This window comes from Cyclopterus lumpus, chromosome 16, assembly GCF_009769545.1.
Source record: "Cyclopterus lumpus isolate fCycLum1 chromosome 16, fCycLum1.pri, whole genome shotgun sequence".
In the NCBI taxonomy this organism is placed as follows: Eukaryota; Metazoa; Chordata; class Actinopteri; order Perciformes; family Cyclopteridae; genus Cyclopterus; species Cyclopterus lumpus.
This window is the reverse complement of record NC_046981.1, coordinates 13,537,931-13,561,719: the sequence shown is the minus strand read 5'-3', so window position 1 is coordinate 13,561,719 and position 23,789 is coordinate 13,537,931. Positions and strand designations below refer to the sequence as shown.

Below are 23,789 nucleotides of genomic sequence, written 5' to 3'. Positions count from 1 at the left end.
AAACATGTCCTCTTACAAACTGCATTGTTACAGTGATACTGAGTTAGATGAGCAGTTAATTTCAAGCTAAGTTTGTCACAGTGATGTTCATACTTTAAAAGCATCAACAAATGTGTACAACTTAGAGGACACTAATTGCATATTGCAAGAACTGCAAATGGTCGGGAGACATTGAAAGTTTTATTTTTATTTTTAAAAAGGTAAAGACACACACACACACACACACACACACACACACACACACACACACACACACACACACACACACACACACACACACACACACACACACACACACACACACACACACACACACACACACACACACACACACACACACACACACACACACACACACACACACACACACACACACACACACACACACACAGGAAGTGGGCAGCAATTCTCACTCTGATGCTTTTCAACCTGTTTCTCCTTCATAGCACTTAGTCTTCAACAACTTCCATCTACTTCCAAGCATACGTCAAAAAACATGCACAGTTAGACTCACTGATTGGATGGAGAAGAGTTCGGTGAAGTTGGGTTGAGAGTCTCCTAGGAAGGAGCCATTTCCATAGGCATGATGAGGGAAACTCTCCGCCCCCTCGCCTGCTTTCGGACTGGACAGCAGGATCCCAATCTGTGACGTCCGAACATGATATGGGAAGTTCTTATTGGCTGCTGAGGGTCGTGTGATAACCTGAGGGACAAAAGGATAATAAGATATGATGATATCGGCTGATTCTTACATATATACTCTATGTATAAAATATGTATAGTAACACATTGGCAGGGCATATAAGGTCCAAGTGAGAAGTGGGACTAGCAATGCATAGAGTGAGCAGGTACAGAAAAGGAAATGTGTGTGAGCTGTACGGCCCATTAGTAAAGAACAATGTGTCGAATGTGAGGAAGAGGTAGATAATGACATGTGGGAGAGACAATCAGCATGAGGCAGTATGACTCAAAGACAGTAAATAATGTATGACTGACAATGGAAATAATGACTCTTGAATAATGTGAACTGTGTTGAGGTCCAAGAGTCTGCATTAGCGCGTGTGTGCGTGTGTGTGTGTGTGTGTGTGTGTGTGTGTGTGTGTGTGTGTGTGTGTGTGTGTGTGTGTGTGTGTGTTACGAACGAGGAAGACGATGTGAGCGTAGAGATGGATGCCGAGCTGAATGCCGTTGACAATCTTCTCTCGGGCCCAACGAGGAATCCCAAAGTTGGCGATCAAAGCCATAACAGGCACGGCGAAAAACCTGAGGAAGACAAGTGAGTAGATTTAGAATAACGAAAAACGTATTAAAAGAAAAGATGAGAACAGTTTGATGACGAGACAAAGAGAAGCAGGGAGACAGAAACAGATGTAAAACACACAGAAAGATAATAATGGAAGGAGAGGAGAGACGGCGATAATGAGGCAGGAGATAGTGGCAGCAAGAGAGCGAAATACAGAAATAATATTAGTCTTTGTAGTCCACACTTCATTTGAAACTCATGCTATTACACCCAGTAAGTGAAGGGCAGGGAGCCTCATGTATGAAGAAGGGTTTTTCTCTGGGTTGTTTAAAAAGGAAAACCACTTTCCAGTACAAAGCTTTAAACTATATAGCACGCATATATGGAAGCATAAATTATTCTAATGGAATAGTCCTCATCAGCTGAGTAAAAATAGATGTTTTCCTCTAGCAATCATTCACTCTCAAGTACAATCATCTTATCTGTTAGTAGTGCACAGAGGTTGGGCTCACAATGTCATAGAAGGGTAATTTGAAATAAACAACTTTTCATTCCCGGACCGCTAAAGCATCAGCTATCCCGAGTGGCATAAATCCTTCAAATTAAAGAGACCTCAGATCTCGCTCAGGTGTTTTTACCCTCAGCGAGAGCAGAGAGGTGGAAGCTGCGGCGCTCTCACCACAGTGTGTACGTGGTGAAGAACGGGATGTAGAAGGGCTGTTTCTCAGGGTAGCGTTTCAGAGAGACCAACACGGCGTAGCAGAACCACACGTAGGCCAGCAGCTGCAGGCCCATCAGTCCGTAGCCTGCGGGGCTGTCGTAGGCGTACAGCACTTCTCCTGGGTCGAAGAACTGGCACGGGAACAGGAGAAGTTATGCCAAAATGAAGACACGCACATTAAACAAGCTTAAACCTCCACACAAAGTAGAAAAGAAGCATCTTGTGTCCGGGCTGCACGTTGCAGTCTGTGCCCTAATTACAAAGATGGATTGCTCGTGGTTCGGCTGATGCACCGCGATGACCGAGCTAAAGCTCAGCTTGTTGCGTTCTGTGCGAGTCTTTGACACGTCTTCTCCTCAACTGGGTCATCGGTATGCGAGTGCACAGGTTTGGGTTTGTGTGTGTGTGTGTGTGTGTGTTTTGCACCTGTGGTTGCATCTGCGGACACTAGATAGCATTCACAGTCCCGTGACTGGATAGTTTTGGCCATACAGGGTTACCCCTTGCTACATAATGCATTATTCTGATGGCCCGGTGTAATGCTTATTGGGATCCAACCAGCAAACCTGAGCCTGGCAGATTCCCCGACTGCAGGCCCAGTACCAGGATCACTCATTAACTCTATATATCGGTTCCAATTGTAACCTAGTTTGGTGTATTTTTAGCAGGAGCTCTCCTGAGGTTTGCACTCTTAAATGGCAGGGACCGTGCAGGGGGGCAGGCAGCAGATGAATTACACTGCTTCAGATCCACATATTGCTGTGTGAGAAATGGCTACAGGCTCCAGCGTTAAATAGAGCATGGATACTTCCACTTCTATATTGCCACTGGCACATTAATAGGGTGTTCTCAAATACTGCAATCCCCTGTACCTAAATGTACCATCATTACGGCCTCTGCAGCATGCACAGACGTGTGCAACTGTAACACTCCCGAGTGTCTCATTAATTCATAAACCTGTATGCGCACATGCCATAACATCACTGCGATTTCCTCCTTCACATAGACCAATGAGAGAGTATGATTCATTTAATGAGTGGAAATCTCTCAGTATACGGATTCGTAAGTCTTACTTTGAAATCAAGACACCTTAAAAAACAGATCTAAGATGTATTACCGAAGGTACAGTAGTGAGTACGTTGTGTTTTTTGTCTGGAGCTGCCTGGCTGTTCCTATTCATTTGTATCTCATCAAGGAGTTATCTTTTTTTTTTAACAATACACTTTCAGAATTAGCAATGTAATTAAGTGACTTGACAGAAAACGTCATTACAGCCCACGTTGATGTGTGGGCTCGACTCACTATGAATATGTATGAGATTATTAAAATAAAGCCAAAGATAATAATACGAGTGCAGAACTGTTTCAAGTCCCGTCATGTCAGAAACATCACTCGTCATCAAAGTGACGTGTTGGAAGTGTTTTACTGAATTTAAAAAAGAAAGAGAATAAGAGTTTGCTTTTAGTAACACTGTACTTTGGTGTGGAAATTAAGGCTGCGCTATTGATCATTTTCACTGCTGATTATTGTCTGTTGTTTCTCTTTGTATTTCCCAAAGCCTATGTGGAAGTTTTCATATTGTTTGTTCTGTCAACTCAATAGTCTAAATCTACATAATATAATATAGAAGAGAGACATATAATACATATAAGCAACACATCTTCATATTTGAGAAGCTGACAGTCATTGGCGAATACTTGGAATGAGACAATAGATTATCAAAACGGTTGATTCATTGTTTAGTACTTTTGATAAGAACCACTATTTATCAAACTCCAAAATTAACCAAAAAAATGTCTCCGTTTTAAATGACTGTAGATTGAATTTCTTTGGGTTTGAATGAGTCACCTTAGGCTTTGGGAATTTGTGATGAAAATTAGTCAACATGAAAAATCCATAGATTAATCAGAAATGAAAATAACCTCAGTAACCCCAGTGTTGACTACAGTGCAGTGTGGGTAATGTACTTTGTGTGTGTGTGTGTGTGTGTGTTTGTTACCTCTGCCTCGTAGATGAAGAGGATGACGTAGGTGATTGTGTAGACTGTCATGTAGATGCTTAACTTAACCGACCCACTGTGACTGATCCTCGCCCTGACACACAATCACACACACACGGGGTCAGAGATCACACACTAGAGGAAGATAAGAAACAAATACAGACACGCAAAAGACACACAGACAGAGGCAGTGACATGGAAACACACACAAAATCACACAATTGGTGCTTTACACACAAAGCAAAGACAACTTAATCTAAAAAGCAGCGCCACGTTCAACACTACAAAAGGACTTGTGTGCTCAGCTCTGAACTTTATAAATATAAAATGGCTGTAGGTAGTTCATAGTAGGCGCTGAAAAAAGCTATCCGCACTCACAAAAGCAGAAATTACTGCTTCTTTATTTGCAGTCATCAAATATCACAAGCATTTTTTAAACATCCTTTTAGTCAGGCTAATTCACACCAGAGAAAACATTTCAAAATTGTTGGATTATTTCCTAACTGTCAACCTCTCAGTTACTGCAGATAAACAGCTGTGGTTTCGAGCTGGGTGGTGATGCAGTTTAAGTTTATTCACCGGGGTTTCAAGAGGGTTTGAGAAGACTGAAAGATCAGAGCATCTCCTGAGCCCAGAGGAGGATGTATTCCTCAGAAATACATCCCGTAGTCAAAAGACCAAGCTTGAATCTTGCAAGCTCAGTTTTCACTACAAGAGCTCCGTCTAGAAAATATCCACGGAGATTCAACTGAGCACTAAGCAGGGCCAATCTTCAAACTGTGACCAGTGGTTAAACAGATGACTCACCGTGAATCAAAGCACACAACCTCGGAACTGCCATTTACTTTACACTCCCAAACCAACATCTGGGGATAGCAGAGATCTAACATTTCAAGATGTTTGATAACTGGACTTTCAAACTGGAATTGGAGAACTTGAGATCTCTGGTGCAGGCCATCTGAAACAACAGCCGCCCCAAGCAAATCTCCAATGAGCCTTGCCAGAAAACAGCCTAAGAACCGTTGGCTTCGCAGGGCAAAAGGTTAACCTGCAGCTGACACAGAAAGTAAAGTTCACAGCAGAGCAGCATCTGTCTCTCACACAGCCGGTGTTTATCCGCCCCATCAAACCCAACGGACTAACTGACTATTTGACTGACACCTAACATTATCATGACATACTGTACTGAATGCGACAGTGAGGCCTAAACACACCTGGACATGGTGACACGCTTGCATTAAAAGAGACACAAATAGGCTTGAAGAGACACACATGCACACATGAGCTGCGAAAAAATAAGTGCAAACCCCCACCTGGTGACAGTGAAACCTTTGCCCAACAGTATGAGCATCAGGAGGAACACCAAGAAACTAACTGAGAACAGTAATTTCCCTGGAGACGGGACAGAGAGGTCGAGTGAGACAGAAAGGGAGAAAGAAAAGACAGAGGGGGTAATTAGGTCGTGGTTTCCGAATCTGTAATATCAGAGGGTCCACACACACACACACACACACACACCATCGTCCACTCATTCATTCTGCTCGGGCAGTGAGTGATTGTCCAGTGCAGAGGCAAGTGTCAGTCTGACGCAGGAGAAAAAAAACTCACCAAGTAATTTCATGCTGCCGTTGCCAACACCATCTCTTGCATACAGGCTCCAGTAGATACAATGGAACAGCAGGCTGAGCACTGTCAAGTAGAACAGATACAGACAGAGAGGAGAGACATGGAGGACGAGGGAGAAGTAGAGGAGAAAAGACGGAGATGTAGAGAGGAGAGGGAGATGATAATGAGGAAAGAGAAAGGGCAGACGTAGGAGAAGAGGAGAGAAATGGGGAGTAGAGAAGGGAGACAGAAGAGACGAGTATTTGATAAACGGAGATGAAAAGGGAGCAAAAGGCTTGAGTGAAGTGGGAGGAGAGGGAGAAAGGGAATACAGGGACAACCGAGAATGGATTTGGAGAGGGGACAAGCAAGCGAGAGGGAAGAAAGCGAGATAAGAGAGGGAGATAAAAAAAAGGAGAGGACAGGTTGAGGAGAGTGATGCAGGGTTAGTCACCAACAGCAGGATCCACTAAGACTGTCGCGCCGCATGGCTGTTTGCAAAAGTTCCTATTCAGAGGCTAATAAGGGCGATAATATCTCAGCTCTTGAAGTGGGGATTAAGGTATAAGATGCTGCAGCCATGCGAGAAGCTCATTGTTTTCTTGAGTGTGTGTGTTATGGCATAAAGTGTGTGTGTGTGTGTTTTTCGAGGACAGAAGCGCTCACCCTCCACACCTGCCGCCGTCATAAACATTTTGTAGGTTGTGTGAAGAAGCTGTCTTCCCTTCAGATTGTCTGCAGAGGAGAGAAAAAAAAAACAATAATGAGATGTGTGTGTGTGTGTGTGTGTGTGTTAGTGGTGGTGATGATAGAGATAAAAAGGATGGAGATATGCTAACAGATGGCAAAGGAGAGGGAGAGAGGCACAGAAAAAAAAAGTGCGCCTTGTGCCTCTGACAACCATTAAAGTTTATATTCATGTCTGTCCAAAATGTCATCACTTAACTATTATATAATAATATCCTGTTAGACATTTGGGTGAAATTGTCATAGCTAGCATATGCATTCTTGAGTAAGGAATTACATTTTGTGAGGTCACAGTGACCTTTAAACACCAAATTATAATCAGTTCATCCTTGAGTCTTTGTGGACGTTTGTGCTACATTTGAAGAAATTCCCTCAAGGCGTAGCTGAGATATCACATTCACGAGAATGGGCCAGATTTGAGGTTGCAGTGACCTTGAAATTTGACCACCAAAATCTACTCAGTTCATGTCAGGCGGCAGCCTCCTGTTCTGAAAATTGAATCCAATATTGAGGCGCCTTGAACTTGTACTTAAACTTCTAACGGCCAGCAGGGGTCGACTCCACTGGTTGCAAAAAAAAGTCTGAGAAAATGACTTCTCACTGGATTTACTATGTCAGTAAACACACGTTTATAACCTCAATTGCTAGTTTCAAGTCTTCTTCAGATCAGAATGATTCGTGATTCATTTCATTTAGTAAATTATTCAATTCAATTCAGTTTATTTTGTATAGCCCAATATCACAAATTTGCCTCAGAGGGCTTTACAATCTGTACACATACAGCATCCCTGTCCCAGGACCTCACATCGGATCAGGAAAAACTCCCCAAAAATAACCTTTGACAGGGAAAAAAGGGAAGAAACCTTCAGGAGAGCAACAGAGGAGGATCCCTATCCCCAGATGGACAGATGCAATAGATGTCATGTGTACAGAATGAACAACATTACAAAGTTACATAAACACATTACATGAATATGACAATGTATGAATGGAACTCCAGGGCCAACGCGGGAGGCCGGCTCACCAGGCATCAGACACCTCCAGGTCCAATGGACCCTATGAGACGTGAAGTCACAACGACTCCGGGGAGGAAGCAGAGTTAATAAGGTGCAATGGAGAGATGTGAATTCATCCATAAGGAGAGAGAGAAGAGGAGATAGGTGCTCACTGTATCCTAAAACATCCCTCAGCAGCCTATAAGCCTATAGCAGCATATCTAGGAGCTTGACCAGGGCAAACCTGATTCAGCCCTAACTATAAGCACTATTTAAGAGGAAAGTCCTTAAGATATGATGGTGCATCACCAATCAAGGCTTTGTAGGTGAGGAGAAGAATTTTAAATGTGATTCTTGATTTTACAGGGAGCCAGTGCAGAGCAGCTAATACAGGAGTAATGTGATCTCTTCTCTTAGTTTTTGTGAGTACACGAGCTGCAGCATTCTGGATCAACTGGAGGGATTTAAGAGACTTATTAGAGCAGCCTGATGATAAGGAGTTGTAGTAATCTAATCTGGAAGTAACAAACGCATGAACCAGCTTTTCTGCATCTTTTTGGGGAAAGATGTGCCTGATTTTTTAAATGTTACGTAGATGAAAAAATGCAATCCTTAAAATTTGCTTAAAGGGAGTTAAAGTCCCGGTCAAAGATAACGCCGAGATTCTTTACAGTGGTGTTGGATGCCAGGGCAATGCCATCTACAGAAATCACATCACCAGATAATTGATCTCTGAGGTGTTCAGGGCCAGTAAAATAACTTCAGTTTTGTCTGAGTTTAACATCAGGAAGTTGGAGGTCATCCATGTTTTTATGTCTTTAAGACATTCTTGAATTTTAGCGAGCTGGTTAGTCTCCTCTGGTTTGATCCGATAGATATAATTGAGTATCATCTGCATAGCAATGAAAGTTTATGGAGTGTTTCCTGATAATGTTGCCCAAAGGAAGCATATTGTAGCGATCTAGCTGTGCACCTGTCCGCCGAAAAGAGTGACAAAAGCGGAAATGTGGGGCGGAGCAAAAAAGGGGGGAAAGAGTAGTGGTGTACGGAGCTTACGAGCGGAGTGAGGTTTTACGTCCGTCAGCTTGTTTTTGAGGATTGTAAAGTGCACGCTACCGGGAGATCCGAGTGTCGCCAGGACATCCGGAGCATATTCGGACATCGCCGAAGGAGACGCTTCTTTAAAGAAAACACGGACTGGATTACCGGGACTTGACTCACCTGACTGACCGACACTCTGGGAAACGCCGTGAGAGAACCTTTTGCTTTGGATTCGGGATATTGTGTTTCACCGTTTGGGAATTGGACTGAACTGAACTGCCGCAGACAGACTATGATTTGGGTTTGAGATTGGGTAAAAGGGAAATTCTGGAATGGACTTTGGATGGAATTGTGTGTTATTTCACTATGTGTATTGTTGTGCCTGTCCCTGATCTGTTAAATACAAATGGATGCATTTTGAGCAAACTCTGTTGTGGTGTGTAATTGTTTGGTGGCCGATGCTAAATATTTTGCTTTTGGGAAATGTACCTTGGAGGGTTCAATATGTGTGATTATTATCCTCTATACTTGAGCCCTGTGTGCGGTTGACTTTAAAGGACAAATAACGACTCCAACCCTGAAGAAACATTGTTAGGCACCGACCTAGCTGGCACCCCAAGCAACTGTCATTACCGTTACAATATATAAGGTAAATAAAATTGGTCCAAGCACAGAACCTTGTGGAACTCCGTGATTAACGTTGGTGGTCATTGAGGCTTCATCGTTTACAAATACAAATTGAGATCGATCTGATAAATAGGATTTAAACCAACTTAGTGCGGTACCTGAAATCCCAATCGACTGATCCAATCTCTGTAATAGGATGTCATGATCAATGGTGTCGAACGCAGCACTAAGGTCTAACAAGACCAGTACAGAGATGAGTCCTTTATCTGATGCAATTAGGAGGTCATTTGTAATCTTCACCAGTGCTGTCTCTGTGCTGTGGTGTTTTCTAAATCCTGACTGAAACTCCTCAAATAAACTATTCTGATGTAGAAAGTCACACAACTGATTTATGACTACTTTCTCAAGGATCTTAGAGAGGAATGGAAGGTTAGAGATCGGTCTGTAGTTAGCCAACACCTCTGGATTAAGAGTGGGCTTTTTCAGGAGAGGTTTAATTACAGCTACTTTGAAGGAATGTGGTACATGGCCTGTTAGCAAAGACACATTAACAATATCTAGCAGAGAGGTGCCAATTAAAGGCAACACGTCTTTAAGCAGCCTTGTTGGGATGAGGTCCAAGAGACAGGTAGACGGTTTAGAAGTAGAAACCGTTGAAGACAATTGGTCTAGGTTAATGGGAGAAAAGCTATCCAAATATACACCAGGGCATACAGCCGGTTCCGAGGCAACGCCACTTGATGAAAGATCGGCAGGAGTTGAGGGCAAGATATCATCAATCTTGCCTCTAATAGTTCAAATCTTTTCATTGAAGAAGTTCATGAAGTCATTACTACTGAGGTCTATAGGAATACACTGCTCCACAGAGCTGTGACTCTCTGTCAGCCTGGCTACAGTGCTAAAGAGAAACCTGGGGTTGTTCTTATTTTTCTCTATTACTGATGAATAATAGTCTGCTCTGGCATTACGGAGAGCCTTTTTATATGTTTTAAGGCTGTCTCGCCAAACTAAGCGTGATTCTTCCAGATTGGATGCTTTCAAGCTTTCGTGAAGTTTGCTTTAGGTCGCGGGTCTGAGGGTTCTACCAGGGAGAAAACCTCCTTTGCCTTACTGTCTTTTTCTTCAGTGGGGCTATCAAGTCTAGTATCATTCTCAGTGAGCCTGTAGCACTATCGACAAGATGATCAATCTGGGACGGACTAAAGTTAGCACAAGAGTCCTCCGTCACATTGAGACGTGGTATTGAATCAAATGCAGAAGGAATCGCTTCTTTAAATTTAGCTACAGCACTGTCAGTTAGACATCTGGTGTAGAAACTTTTGACTAACGGTGTACACTCCGGGAGTATAAAATCAAAAGTTATGAGGTAATGGTCTGACAGAAGAGGGTTCTGTGGGAAGACCTCCAAATGCTCAATGTCAATGCCATATGCAAGAACAAGGTTGAGGGTGTGGCCAAAGCAGTGAGTGGGTTTCTGTACTCTCTGACAGAAGCCAATCGAGTCCAACAATGAGATAAATGCAGTACTAAGGCAATCATTATCAATATCCACATGAATATTAAAATCTCCTGCAATAATAACCTTATCAGTTTTAAGGACTAAACTTGAAATGATGGTCCCATTTAGAGTAAAATAGACGATGAAGCAGGGTTCACTTTAGGGCGTGGCTTCCTTGTGACTGGGCGTTGTCCTTATCTTTAACTTGTGTCACCGAACTCAAGGCTTCAACACCGTAGTCCATGAATTTAGGGTTCATCCTTTAGTCCGAGTGGACATGTATGACACATTTGAAGACATTCTCTCCAGGCGTTCCTGAGATATTGGGTCCACGGGAATGGGACAGACCACCCAAAAACATAACGTGTCTGGCCAGTTATCGCCGGCGTGGAGACACAAAAAAAGAACAAGGGAGAAAGTCAGCGACCATTAGTATGCATCCATCTTGTGGTACCCGTCTCTAGATGAGGCCATATACATCTTCTCCTCTCTCTCTCAAAGTTGTGAGGACATATTTTTTATGCGTATTTAACAAGACTATTTTATTACCCAAACACTTCTGCTAACAGAAGTGGCCCGGGAAGAAATGTGCAGGGGGAGGAAGGGTCATAAACGTTCACACACACTCCCAGCTGCCTGTATAACCACCACCGTGCCCAGCCAGACACTGCTGGATCCTCCGGGGATCTTCCTCAAATATACACTGCTGGCGGCTTTCAAAGGAACATTTTCCCCAAAAAAATTAAATTGTCATCTTCAATGTTTTATAACCTTTTTAACATTTTACTATCTTCCATATATGTGAATATTGTTGTCATTTTGGTAAAAGTAATGAAATAAAAGCCCCTGTAGGCCTGATTTGCTCTATTAGTAGAACACTCAACATTGTTATTGTAATGCTTTGTTTGACTTTAAAAAGGCTGGAGATCTTATCGCGTTTACCTGAGGAAGAACCGGAGGAACCGGAGGGCGAGCGCTGCACTTCATTAACAACCAGCTGCACCGGCCGTGTGAGAGTAGTGCAGAGTGGTAGCCGTTAGCTAGCCGGTGGGGCACGCTCACATGCACTAACGTGCACTAAAATGCCAGCGCGGCCGGCCAGGCTTTGTGAACAAAGCAAGGAGAGGCTTGGAGTACAACACACACAGAGGGAGAGCCATTACATTCTCTGCTCAGGAAGATGTTCCTCCACTAAATCTTTACATTGCAAAAAGCTGCATGCTAAAAAAGGTATAATATGCAACAATTTCCTGAAAAACTATGTATTGACTGACAGAAATAATCCCTCTCAATCATCACTCATGACCCACTAGAAGTTTGTGGCGGAATCTGTATCTATAGAGACCCTGCCCCCTGCTTGAATTTTCCCATATCTTCTTATTTTGGTCGGGTCTCTTCTGAGGTTCAGCAGAGAACATGTGGGGGTTGTTAGGTTGTAGTGGATTTTATATATATTTGCACATGTAGATAAGAGAAGTTTATGTTTTAAATTAATACATAAAGAAAGATATGATAATTAATTTGGGATATTATGAGGAATATTCTGGAGGAATGTATTATGAAACATAAGAGAGGATCACTGTTTTATTATTCTGTTTTAATGACAAATGTAATTATTAACTGTATGATGCATGGGAATGAATGAATGTTTTATTGTTTAGACAATAGTTAAAATGGATGCCGATTGAAACCTAATGTGTTGCTTTTATTCGGAAGGCAGGATAATAGGGTTTTATTGTGAAGGGGAACTTCCTGTCCTTGACCGGAAGAGTGAGCTTTGACCCCGCTAGTTTTACTAATTGGCTTAGCGAACAGAACGACGGCATCCTTTGAACTGACCAATGGAACTAACCTTTAGGTGTGAATTCATTTGCATGACCATACTAACGACCGAGCATTTGTTCTGGGGAGACATGGTTCTACTGGTCTGGAGACTCGAGACAGCCCCGGTCTGTGGCTCCCTGGGAGCTGCACTCCGTCTGTGGAGAGTTCCTCCTTTCTGGCCCCACGATCGTGAACGCTACATGAGTATTATCTTTGCCATTAAATATTGTTAAACTTTAACTCGAATCCTGAATTTCCTGCGGCCACGGGACCCGGAGCTTTGAACACGAATCTTACAGGGTCTAACCCCCCAGCCAATAATACACCCCCGCTTTGTCACGCCCCTCTGCGTCATGAGGCTCAAGGTACACGGCACCCATTAGTGTCTGTTACAAAGAAGGGGATGTTACATTGCTGTGTGTTTGTATGTGTTGCTGTGTTTCCCCTGTCAGTCTCTCAGCTGTGTGGAGATATATATCTGACTGTCAGCGGTCGAGCACAAAGAGAGCAGACGGGCCACAACAGGATGAACCGATAAAACGTACAATTAGATGAGTCGACCACCCACACAGCGACTGTTGCTGTCCGGTTGAGGCATGTGGCCAATTTAATCGGAGGGTAGCCCAGCGCTGTTATCCTTCGGGGTCGTTTGGTTCACCCGTATATTTGGGCTTTATGAGGACAGCTTCGTCAATAGAACGTGCATAAACGGCAACGAATAATAGCAAGAAATCCAGTGGGTCTGGGACTTCCTTATTCACTTCATATGGTGTTTGACCACGGAAGTTAGAGCAACTAGAAAGGGTAAAGTCCATCAGGCAAACGAATGAAACGCACCGTTATCTTTAATGCAATTACAGATTTCGCCATTGTTGGAAATATTTGGGGTAATGTAAATACACAACACGACAAAATGAACAACACACCACTTGGTTTAGTCGCGTTTAGACATTCCAACGTTGAAATCGTAAATATACCTTTAACACTGCGCTACAGTTAAATGAGAAAATGTGTGTTCTTGTCATTGAATCCTTTAACAGTGTGAAAGAAGGAAATGTAAGGAAACCTTACAGTACATGAAGAAAGCCAGGCATGACAGATCCTTCACTGAGGAGTAAGTCATTCCTTGGGGCTCTTGTTTCGGGTTATTTGAGCTGTGACCTTCATGTGACAAACGCGCTTCACTAACCTTAAGGCTACCACTCCCTTCTCCATTCAACCGTTCACCTTTACACAAAAACCAAACCCCACTCCCACCATCCTCACTCTCCGCTTTCTATATTGATCTTGCTTTGGTCTGACAAATCCCCTGCTCCGAGGAAAAGGTAGGCGCATGCTCCCCCTTTACTTATCAGAGGAAACATGAGAACTTACTCCTATCCCATCAAGAAAACATGTAGATGTTATAATAGATCTGAAGAAAAGGGCATTAAATGACTACTGGGGCTCTGAAAGTCAGAATAAATGGACTCATAGAAGAAACAGGAGGAAGAGAGATGGAGTTAAGTGGAAAAGACGGTACTTACAGGCAAAGTAGCAGGAGAGGACGAACACCAGGGAGAAGATGACCAGGAAGGTGATGTCCGTCTCCAAGATTCCTGTGAAGAAGGGATGGTGGAAGTAGAGGAAGGAAAGAGAATTATTGATGAGAAAGAAGAAAAAAAAAACGAAGGATAAAAGGATAAAAGAAGGCACGAGAGAGGAGATTGAATCAAAACCAGAAAGTAAAGGGGTCAATGAGGTTCAGAGGATATCAAGGCGAGGAAGAGAGGGGCAGGGGAAGTCGAAAAAGGAAATGGTGAAAAATCCATAGAGGCAGGTACATGATCAGGATATTGGATTAGTTAAGAAACAATAAAGAGAGTTGCAGGGAGAGAGAGAGAACTCCGGAGATGTGGGAATAATTAATTTAGAAATTAGTTTAGAACTTGGGCCTCTTCTTCTTTTCATCCATTCCTCTCATCTATCATCATTAATTCATCCAGCCGTCCCTTCATTATTGTAATTTGTTCAGTTCAGTGTGCTTTATTGGCCGTGCTAAGTGGTGTTGGCTTCTGCCATCAGCGATTCCTTCCGTAATCTCTCTCTTTGTCTAATCACTCTTACCGAACTCATCTGCAGAGAAATGCTGCGTCCAGAAAGACTGGCCATTGGTCAGTTTCATCTCGTACTCCAGATGCAAGCCCTCGCCCTGCAAGAGAGGAGAGAGGGAGAGAGAGAGAGAGAAAAAGAGAGAAAGAATGAAACAGAGAGAGAGAGAGATGGAGAGAGAGGAGGCAGGTGAAATTAAAAAAGTTACAACTATACGAGTGCTAGATCACCAACACGTTTGAAATTCATAACAAATGTATTATTTAGATCCTCCTGTAATTAAATAACACACTGCGTCGGCACTTTAAAATCACATTTGCTATGTTTTGTTTGAAAAATAAAATAATGAAGCAAAAGGGAGACATTTATCTTTCAGATGTTTTGGTTTCATGATGGCGCCTCCTCTCTTTGTACTAATACAATCATTAAGAAATTAATTTAAAAGAAAGCAAACTCTGGAATCTGGAACCAACATGAAACGTGTTGTCATTACTTTACTTAATCTGTCAACATGTAAAGTAAGATAATGCCGGATAAGGTTGTTTCCACATAGTAGTTTCTTGTTATTTACCAAAAGAAGCCAACGTTGTCAAAAGTAACATGTTGTGTTAACAGCAACAAGAGCATTGCAAAAAAAGAAGAAAGAAGTTTAAACTGTAATTTAAATGAGGAAAATATCTAATAGAATATGGCTCATACTCGCTGCTATTCTGGGACCCAAAAAGTATTGAAGATCAACACCCGGCCTTATTAATAATATTGATGTGATGATGAAGCAAGTAGACGCTTTATTGCTCAGCACTCAGAAGGAACAAACACAATCACACCGAGAGAACAACAATCTAAACTATGCCACCAGATCAGGAGAATTACAATCCCAGAGGACGACTAGTCTCATATCGCGATGTCAACACATCTGCTTTCACATTACACTCCATGCAACGTCTCCGTAAACTGATGCAAAACATCCGACGTTGCTCGCTTGCAATCATGAGACAGTTTTGCGTATTTTCAAAGACGGTCCATTCATCACTTTCTGCTGCAGTAATTTGCCGCTGACATCCATTCCTCTCACCAGCATTGCATGTGAGGGAAGAAAGTAAATGTACCGCACGTGAATTTGGGATTTTGTCTCATGAGATATATTTTTAAATGCCTGCCACAGTTTTAAGTCTTTAAGACAAAAAAAAAAAAACCTTTCTTGTTACAAGTGGAGGAAAATATCCAAATCCTCCTTGGGGAGAGGCACACTGTTGGCTGCTCAGTGTAATTGTGCCATGGAGTCAGTCAGCTGGCCTGGAAGAGCCTCGGGATCCCCAAGGTGTGTGGAAGAAGTTAGTGGAGGAATACAAAAAGGAATCTAGGCTGCTACTGTGCTGCCAATGAGAATATGACCCAGATTGACAGGAAGGACGAATGGATGGATCATATCCATAGCAAAAAAGTGTTCTCTGCTTTAATCCAGCGCACTCTTTTTTTAAAAATTGTAGTCAGTGTGATGCACTTATCAATTATTTTCTAAGTCTCATCAAACTAATACGTCGATCGGCTATAAATGTTCTACATTGCAATGTTATGAATGAGCACAAAGACAGAATATTTGGGTGTGGGAACATGCAGAAAAGGAGAAATACCACAAAGTAAATTAAAGTTAACCCCATATTGGAATGATCTACATTTTTGTCAGTCACACAAATAAGAAAAAGTGTCGATCTGAAAGCTGAATTCTGGGAGGTGAAAACAGTGATATGGGGAGCAGAGAACAAGCTAGAAGTGGGGACGGAGACAACCAGAGCACAGTGAGCTCATTTCACACACACAAGTTCAAAGCCGATGGAGTTTGCGCTCGTTGCGGTTGAGCGAGGGAAAAAGAGCGAGGGAGGGGGGGAAAAAAGACTTTGATTTCATTTGGCAGCCTGCGACTCCATCTCACTCCCTCTATCAAAAAGGGCGAGAAGCGTAGAGCGTGCACTGCCACAAAATCAATACGGACACAAAGAGCAAGGAGCGAGAGATAAAGAGAGTGATAGATGGAGGGAGAGAGAAAGTTACAAAAAAACGGTAGAAGAAAAAGCAGAGGATGAGGGAAGAAGTAGCACTTCACACAGCAGGATGATTGTGGGGTTGCTTGTTGGTTTCAGTTTGAAAAGGAATATACTTGTGATGTACTGTACTGACATATCACACACTGACTGTGCTCTAACCCAAACACCTGTGCAGCCTTGAACATCTTGTGCTCCCCCGGGCTGCTGATTACTGCATTTAGAGTTGCACGGAGAGCGTGGATCTCTTCTCTGCCAAATGTGTTACGTGAGCAGCTGAACATTGTGCTCATATGTGATGGTTGGACATGTCATTCCAAAACCACGAGACTTTTGAAGGGGTATTCCAGGAATTTACCACTGCACTTCCACAAACCCGGGGGACTCAGTCACAAGAGGTAGATTAAAATAATATAAAAGTAATGGTCCGATACATCTTGAAATACATCCTATGTGGCCCTGGACATGAGTTTACTCTTTTCTACATTTTCTATAATGAAACTTGACAATGTATTTTCATTAGATCCTCTCTGCCTGGCCGACGCCAGCGTCCTTCAACCTCCATGCTTTTAGATTGAAAAGCAGGCTCTCAGACTTCACAAAGCTCCTCCAAAGCCCAGTTCCCCTTTGATACGCTGCTACAACAGCCTGCACTCCTCTGGAAGGATTTGCACACTTTCAGCCTCAAAAGCATAAGTGACACAGCGGCATGTCGTGCTATAACGCCGGACTAGGGGTTGGCAGTGGCGGAGTGGACATTTCTGAATTAGGAAATCATAAGGCCAGTGAAGGTTCACGCCTCTAGTTGAAATAGTTTGATGGGGTCAGGGCTCTGTGTCAGGGCCAGTCGAATTCTCCATTAACAAACTCATTGCTTTGTGGACTTCACTCTGTGCACGGAGGCACTGACCTGTTGAAACAGGAACGGGCCTTCCCCAAATAAATAGAATCCCCTTAAATAATCAATTAATCCAAAAGATTATCCCCAGATTAATAACTGTAGTTGATAAAGGAAAAAAACATCTCAGTGACAGCTCTGACAAAATGTATTTTGACATTAAAAAAAAACACACATGCAGAATCACCCTTTTCAGCATTGCACTTTGTGAGCAACACAATCTACAAATCATCGGGTTTGTTCATTTCCTATAAAAGTATAATAAAATGTCCTATATCTCCCAAAAGACTCCAAACACTGTCAGAGGCTCCCGTTATTGTTTCTTATTTGTCACATTAAAGAAGTGCAATGCGTCAGAGTGATATGATAAGGATCCTTCCTCCGCATGCCACTGTGCTGAAGTCTTTATGAGAGACAGTTTACATTGTTGGATCAAACACAGTAGATGAAGCGGTTTTTCTACACTTGTTCTATAACGATGAGTCACCTGGCCAGCTTCATTTCAGCACTACCTCGGTTCCCCACTGAGGTTATTTAGTTTCATTAACAGCAGTTCTGCTCAGCACAATACAATAAGCGCTTGATTACAACCATTCAAAGCTTTCTATTTCTCCACTTCTGTTTGAAAGACCCCGAGGATAAACGCCTCATAAACTAACCCTCAGACAGCAGCTGCTGGCAAGCCATTTTATTGTTCCCTTATCTGTGTATTTTCAAGTAATGGTATAATTAGCTCCACGTAATGAGTTATATTATTGTAACTTATCAAAATGGTTTCATATAAGGCAATAACAAAGAAACAAACGTGCACTGCTACACAGACGTAATTAAGCCTCAGCAGTAGAGTGTGGTGTTGAGTTTTTGACACTATAAGAGAATTACTATTAAGAAAACAACATTTGTGCCAGCTAATATTAGGGAACTTTGGTTACTCAATGTGGATTTACTTGTCTGAGAAACCTTTTGCCTGCTCTGTAATTTGTGATGACCTGAATTTTATGTATGATGACCGTCTTTTTTCCCATGATGATATAATGATTATTTGCAGCCTTGAGGTTTCCTGCTAAACAAGTGAAATTGCCTGGAAATGTTAAATAACGATCAACTTCACATTTTCCCATTTCATGCGGGCAAGTCTACATCTGGGGATTGAGAGAAGACATCCTATGGTTTTAAGGGGCTTATGAGCTGATATAGATTTAGATCCACTTCAGCACAAGTACGACTGAGATGGAAAGTACATGAAACGAGAGCTGGATAAAAGAGAAACGGGGACAAAGAGAGGAGAATAAGTAGCAGCACATAAAAGTGAGGGAGCACGGAATAATGCATTGAATGAAGAAGAAGAAGAAATGAAAGCAGTGAGATGGCATGATGGAGAGGAAAAACACAATTAGAGGCCGGCTGACGGAGAGGAGCGAGCCACGGAGAGGTAAATGGATATGAAATGGCGTGGAGCGCGTCACAGCATGGTGACAGAGTTGAATGAGAGTGTAGGACGCAGCCGGTGATTGTGAGCGACAAGCGAAAGGAAGACGGGGAGGTGTGAAAGCACGAGGGAAACGAGAAGGCGAGGGGTGTAAATTGGCTCCGGGGCGCGGCGTGCACATGTCCCCGGGAGCGGAGGTGAGCTTTTACACTTTAATCCAACAGCATTAGGCAGTGCATCTATCAGCGGACGCTGGCATGACACTAAAAAGCATCCGTTCTTATCATATCCCTTTTCAACCGACAGCACAACAACAACAAAAATCCCTCAGACACTTCTGACCAGGACACTGATGCAACCGTGATTATGACACTGATCAGCAGGCAGTGACACACACATTCAGCAGAAATCACCAGCTCTCTCTCACACACAGACACATACACACAGACACACACAGACACACACACTTCGTCCTTGACTGAAGCCTTCGGTGTAGAAGCCTGAATCATCACTGAGCAGAGCTATCATTATACAAGCTCATGATTTTTTTCACAGAGCGCCTCAGTCCAAACTCACATCAACAAACAATACACCACAGCTAACTGTGCTGTTCTTCTCCCAGCGCACCATTAGCACCACACTGAGCCCCATTATAAAATAACACAATGCTTAAAAGTCCCTGAAGCTAGCAAATCAATAGCAGTGGACCCCCTAGTAGGGAATGTTTAGCACAGTTAAGCTAGAGTCAGCTGTATTACATTTGGGATCGGGTCTAATGGGTCTGCATCATGCAACAGCATTTATAATCCGAGGTAGAATATAATTCTTTGGAATTACAATCTTTATAAAATAATCTATCTCATTTGGATAAGAACTGGAAATCAAAGGGTTACATTTCCTTGCAGTTTTTGCCTATTTAGATTACTTTATTTCAAGAATTTAAAATGTTGCCTGGTGCAAAATGCTCAGATGGGAAAGCACATACTGGAACAGAAATTATGCTAAATAGTTGATTTAAAATGTACAGCAAGAGACAGCACAATAAAACCTCAAAACATCCAGGGTTTCACAGAGCCGTCCTCGGGGGATGCTGGGTATATCTTTGCCTGAGCTTTTCCCATTTTCTGAAATCAAGTTGTTTTGCTTAACTGCAAAACCTTAAAACTGTCATTTTTATAACACATTTAAATAACACATTTCAATAAATGTATCTGAGATCTATATTGTTGTTATCTATAGTGTTGTTATCAATAACAACAATATATATCCAATAAGAATAAAGGAGCAATCTGATCATTGATGGATGATGTTAATAGTGATGAAGAGTTTGTTTCTGACACTATCGTTACATGTGAGGCACCCGATGAAGGCGGTCAGTCACCATGGCAACCGCCTGGCGGTACACCTGCCCCTGTAGAGAGGAGGAGCTGGAGGAGTCAGGTCAGAGGTTGATGCTTACCCCGCACTTGCTGAGAGCGATGTACCACCATCTCTCCCTCACCGAGCGGAAACTACGACCGCCCACGCAGCTCAGAACCTCCTCATTCCCATCTCCCTCCACCTGAGAGAGAGAAAGAGAGAGAGAGAAGGGGGGGGAATGCATGAATGGGGGGTCTGCACAGAGGAGGTTGTTATCCAAAAAGGCTGCGTGTTTACCTCAGAGACACAATGAATTATCACAGTGGAGTTGGAGCCTGATATATCAAGATACAAAGACATTTCACACCCCAATATAGCCTGAAAAGTGTCAACAAGATCCACTAAACCGCCAAAACAACAGTCACGCTGGCAATCGCACTTCCTAATGTGATAAACAAACTTGTGTTGCTTATTGAAAAAGAAACAAAAGAAAGAAAAAACATTTCTGGTTGACTGAGATGCAGCAACATTTTCAGAAAAATGTTACAAAAACACATTACAGGCCATTAGCTTTCACTGCCTCTTCGTGTTTTTGTTTACCGCTTTTACATATTGATGTTCCTTTTTTGCATTAGAACAAAGAATAGACACAAATAAGTTCAACTGTGTGGTGATGAAAATGGAATAACAGCAACAACATAGAGAGAGGTCAGAGGTCAACTTTTACATTACATTCTGTGTCTTTGGACAGAATATAAGTACAAGTATGTGTACATATTTGTATATTTATTTGTGTGTATGAATCTTACCACACAGCCTGACCAGGTGTAGCGTGTTGTGAGGTTGATGACTTGGTTGTTCTCGGGCCTCAGCACCGCTTCCTTCTGGTAGCAGTTCTGACGGGAGACAACACAAAATCAAAATATAAGAACAAAGTTAAAAACATAAAATTGGTAATTGGACTTTTCTAGTTTTCCGACCACTCAAAGTGCTTTAAAACCACACGTCGTCATTCACACATAGGGTGGCAAAACCTTCGGGAGCAATTTGAGGTTAAGTGTCTTGCCCAAAGACACATCGACATGGACTCGAGGAGCAGGGGATCGACCAGCTCTAACTTCTGAGCCCCTTAATAAATTCTAGTTGTATCCACTGAGCATTTTACTTACATTTCTACATTCAAGAGATATTTTTTTAATAAACTTGTTGCGTGCTGCTTTGGGTTTACCCGTATACGGGCGATAATCTATGCCTACAATCAGCTGAAAGCATATCAAGTCAAAACAGAGCAGCATTGAAAGCATAAGAGACCGTTTTCCCAGTCCGGAGTATACACAAGTGTTTAATCAAAATGTAATTGAATTTGTGGCAGCATTGCCTTCTGAAGCTGCTGTATCTGGAATTAAAATGGATTTATTTTTTTGTCTCTCCTGTGGCACATTTCTCCCTGCGTGACAGCTGAATGTTATTGCAAAAATGATGTGTAGCATGAAGGTCGTACTATTTTATTATGGGAAAATGACACCAAAATCTGTCTGAGAGCAGAGGGATGGTGTGCCGTTTTGTAGCTGTGGTGAAAATACTTTAAGATAGTGTCACATCTGCGTGTCAAAAGATGTCAGCAAGAAGAAGAGGACACCAGCAAATGACATCCTGCGCCTACCAATGCAAGGTATTTGGTCAACGTTATTATTTTTTCCAACAGGGCGAGACCATTTTAGAAGAGATTTTCTTTTTAATAACGCAAGAAACCATCAGATGCTGAGGGCTGATCAAATAAAACTGGGCTGGTTACACACACGGCTTTAGAATGGGAGAGCGGCAGGCACCGACGTTTACTTACAATAAATGGTTGCATTATACATTATTCATTGGTTGTGAAAGCAATTTAATGTCAATTGTATAGACTGTATTATGTTATATCTCATAGTACCAGCTGGCTGTGGCATGCAGGCAACTGCAACACCGTTTAAGGATTCATGCATTTCCTCTACCTGAGGCCTGTATCACATAAAACCACTCTTTAAAAAGCCAAAGATCTCAAACTGAAGGCTCAGAAAAAAACGAGGTGGTAAATGTACACTGTATAGTACATCATGACTATGAGGCTAAAGTGCTGACTTTCAGTTTTAAGGGTAAAATACTAGTCAACGTTACTATAAAAAGCAGCGTTACAGGTTTCCAAACCAGAAAATCAGCATCCATCTGCAGAGACTCTCGCTGCCATCAGATTTTTTCTGTGAAGCAGCTTCAGCTCACACTCGCTCTGTCTCACTTTGAGTTCACAAATATGGATTGTACCATTGTTGATCACTGCATGTATCATCAATAATGTATCAGTGGCTGTGAGTGGGAAGCCTTTTCAAGAACTGAGAAGGACAGCTTTGTTTTATTCTCAGCAGCATGGCCAGTGTGCGATCCTTCAGTTCAAGGTTATATGTTGAAATTGCCATAATTGGAGTCACAGGGCTTTTTCAATACAAGAATGACATCAATTCGTAAATTAAGCTCTATTTCTCTTCAATAAGGCTTGTAAAAATGATGCAGAGGGTGTCAGCGTCTCACCTTTTCATGCCTCTTGTACACAGCTGGCCACTGAGAGCTGTCATCAAAGTAGAGCAATATGTTCTGACAGCAGCGAGACTGTACAGAGGTGAGGGAGGGAGAGAGCAGAGATCAGAGATCAGAGAGGAGGGACGGTTTGGAAAAATGTTTCCAAAGTCTGCAGGCTACAGCAGCAAAACAAGGCATGGGTAAAAGAAGACCGAGCGGAAGAACAAAACAGACGAGTAGAAAGATGGAGCAGGGGAGGGCAAAAAAAAAAAAGGAGCAGAAGAGGATGGGAAAAGAGGACGAGGCGGGTAAAGCAGGAACAGCCGGAGGAAGAAGGACTAATGGCATCAGTTTATATGAGGTAAGAGGAAGGAAAGAAAAAGAGAGAACTAGATGTGAAAGTGGAAAAAGAAAAGGATGAAAAAAGAAGACACGTAAAACGCTTATGTTGCCAGACAAGAGAGAAAACTTGTCTGGCAACATAAGCTGGGAAAACTGATTGAAATTAATAGATGTCAAATAAAAGTGCGATACTGACAAAACACACACAGCTAGTCAGTCGTCTTACCTTCGGATAGCGGAACCGGAAGTCCAGTCGTCCAAAGTCGGTGAGGAAGCAGAAACGAGTGAGAAAAACCCAGTCCTGGAGTCAAGAAACAGAGGAGACGGGAGGAGAAAAGGTCAAACAAAGAAGAACTCGTTTTTAACATGAACAAAGATTAAGAGTTTACAGCCATGCTCGCAGGTCTGTGCTCCCACGGCTAACTCACAACTAAGGTCACATGTTTTCATGGTAACAATCAGCTACACCAGTGGCACCAAATGGCAAAAGAAACCCAAAAAAACATCACTCATAATTTGTGGTTTGCCAACAACGTGGAGCAAGAAATGAGAACGCGAAGGCCCGCTGGAGAGCACGGAAACTGGTTGGAAAGAGACCGCTGAGAGGAAATGAAGTCAGAGAGCTGCAGCAGGTCACCGTCCGAAGGTTTGAGTCACTGTTACACGCTCGGCTGAATCCTCCCAGTGACTGTTGAAAAGGCTTTCTGATGGATTGACGGGAACTGCTGGTTGTTCACTCAGCCATGTTTGTTTTTTATATTTGAAAAAAAAAAAA

General features: G+C 42.5%; 1 protein-coding gene across 1 annotated transcript in view; it reads right to left on the bottom strand.

Annotated features, from left to right (window-relative positions):
• tmem145 (transmembrane protein 145) overlaps positions 1-23,789 on the bottom strand; it is a 39,086-nt gene that overhangs the window by 3,768 nt on the left and 11,529 nt on the right. The window contains exons 2-14 of the mRNA XM_034553592.1: positions 23,241-23,315; positions 22,685-22,762; positions 20,929-21,015; positions 20,220-20,321; positions 14,407-14,491; positions 13,827-13,898; positions 6,235-6,303; positions 5,572-5,652; positions 5,277-5,355; positions 3,964-4,057; positions 1,923-2,095; positions 1,143-1,263; positions 515-703 (exon numbers count right to left, since the gene is read on the bottom strand). Coding sequence (XP_034409483.1) covers positions 515-703; positions 1,143-1,263; positions 1,923-2,095; positions 3,964-4,057; positions 5,277-5,355; positions 5,572-5,652; positions 6,235-6,303; positions 13,827-13,898; positions 14,407-14,491; positions 20,220-20,321; positions 20,929-21,015; positions 22,685-22,762; positions 23,241-23,315 — 1,305 coding nt within the window. The remainder of the gene's footprint in view (positions 1-514; positions 704-1,142; positions 1,264-1,922; positions 2,096-3,963; positions 4,058-5,276; positions 5,356-5,571; positions 5,653-6,234; positions 6,304-13,826; positions 13,899-14,406; positions 14,492-20,219; positions 20,322-20,928; positions 21,016-22,684; positions 22,763-23,240; positions 23,316-23,789) is intronic.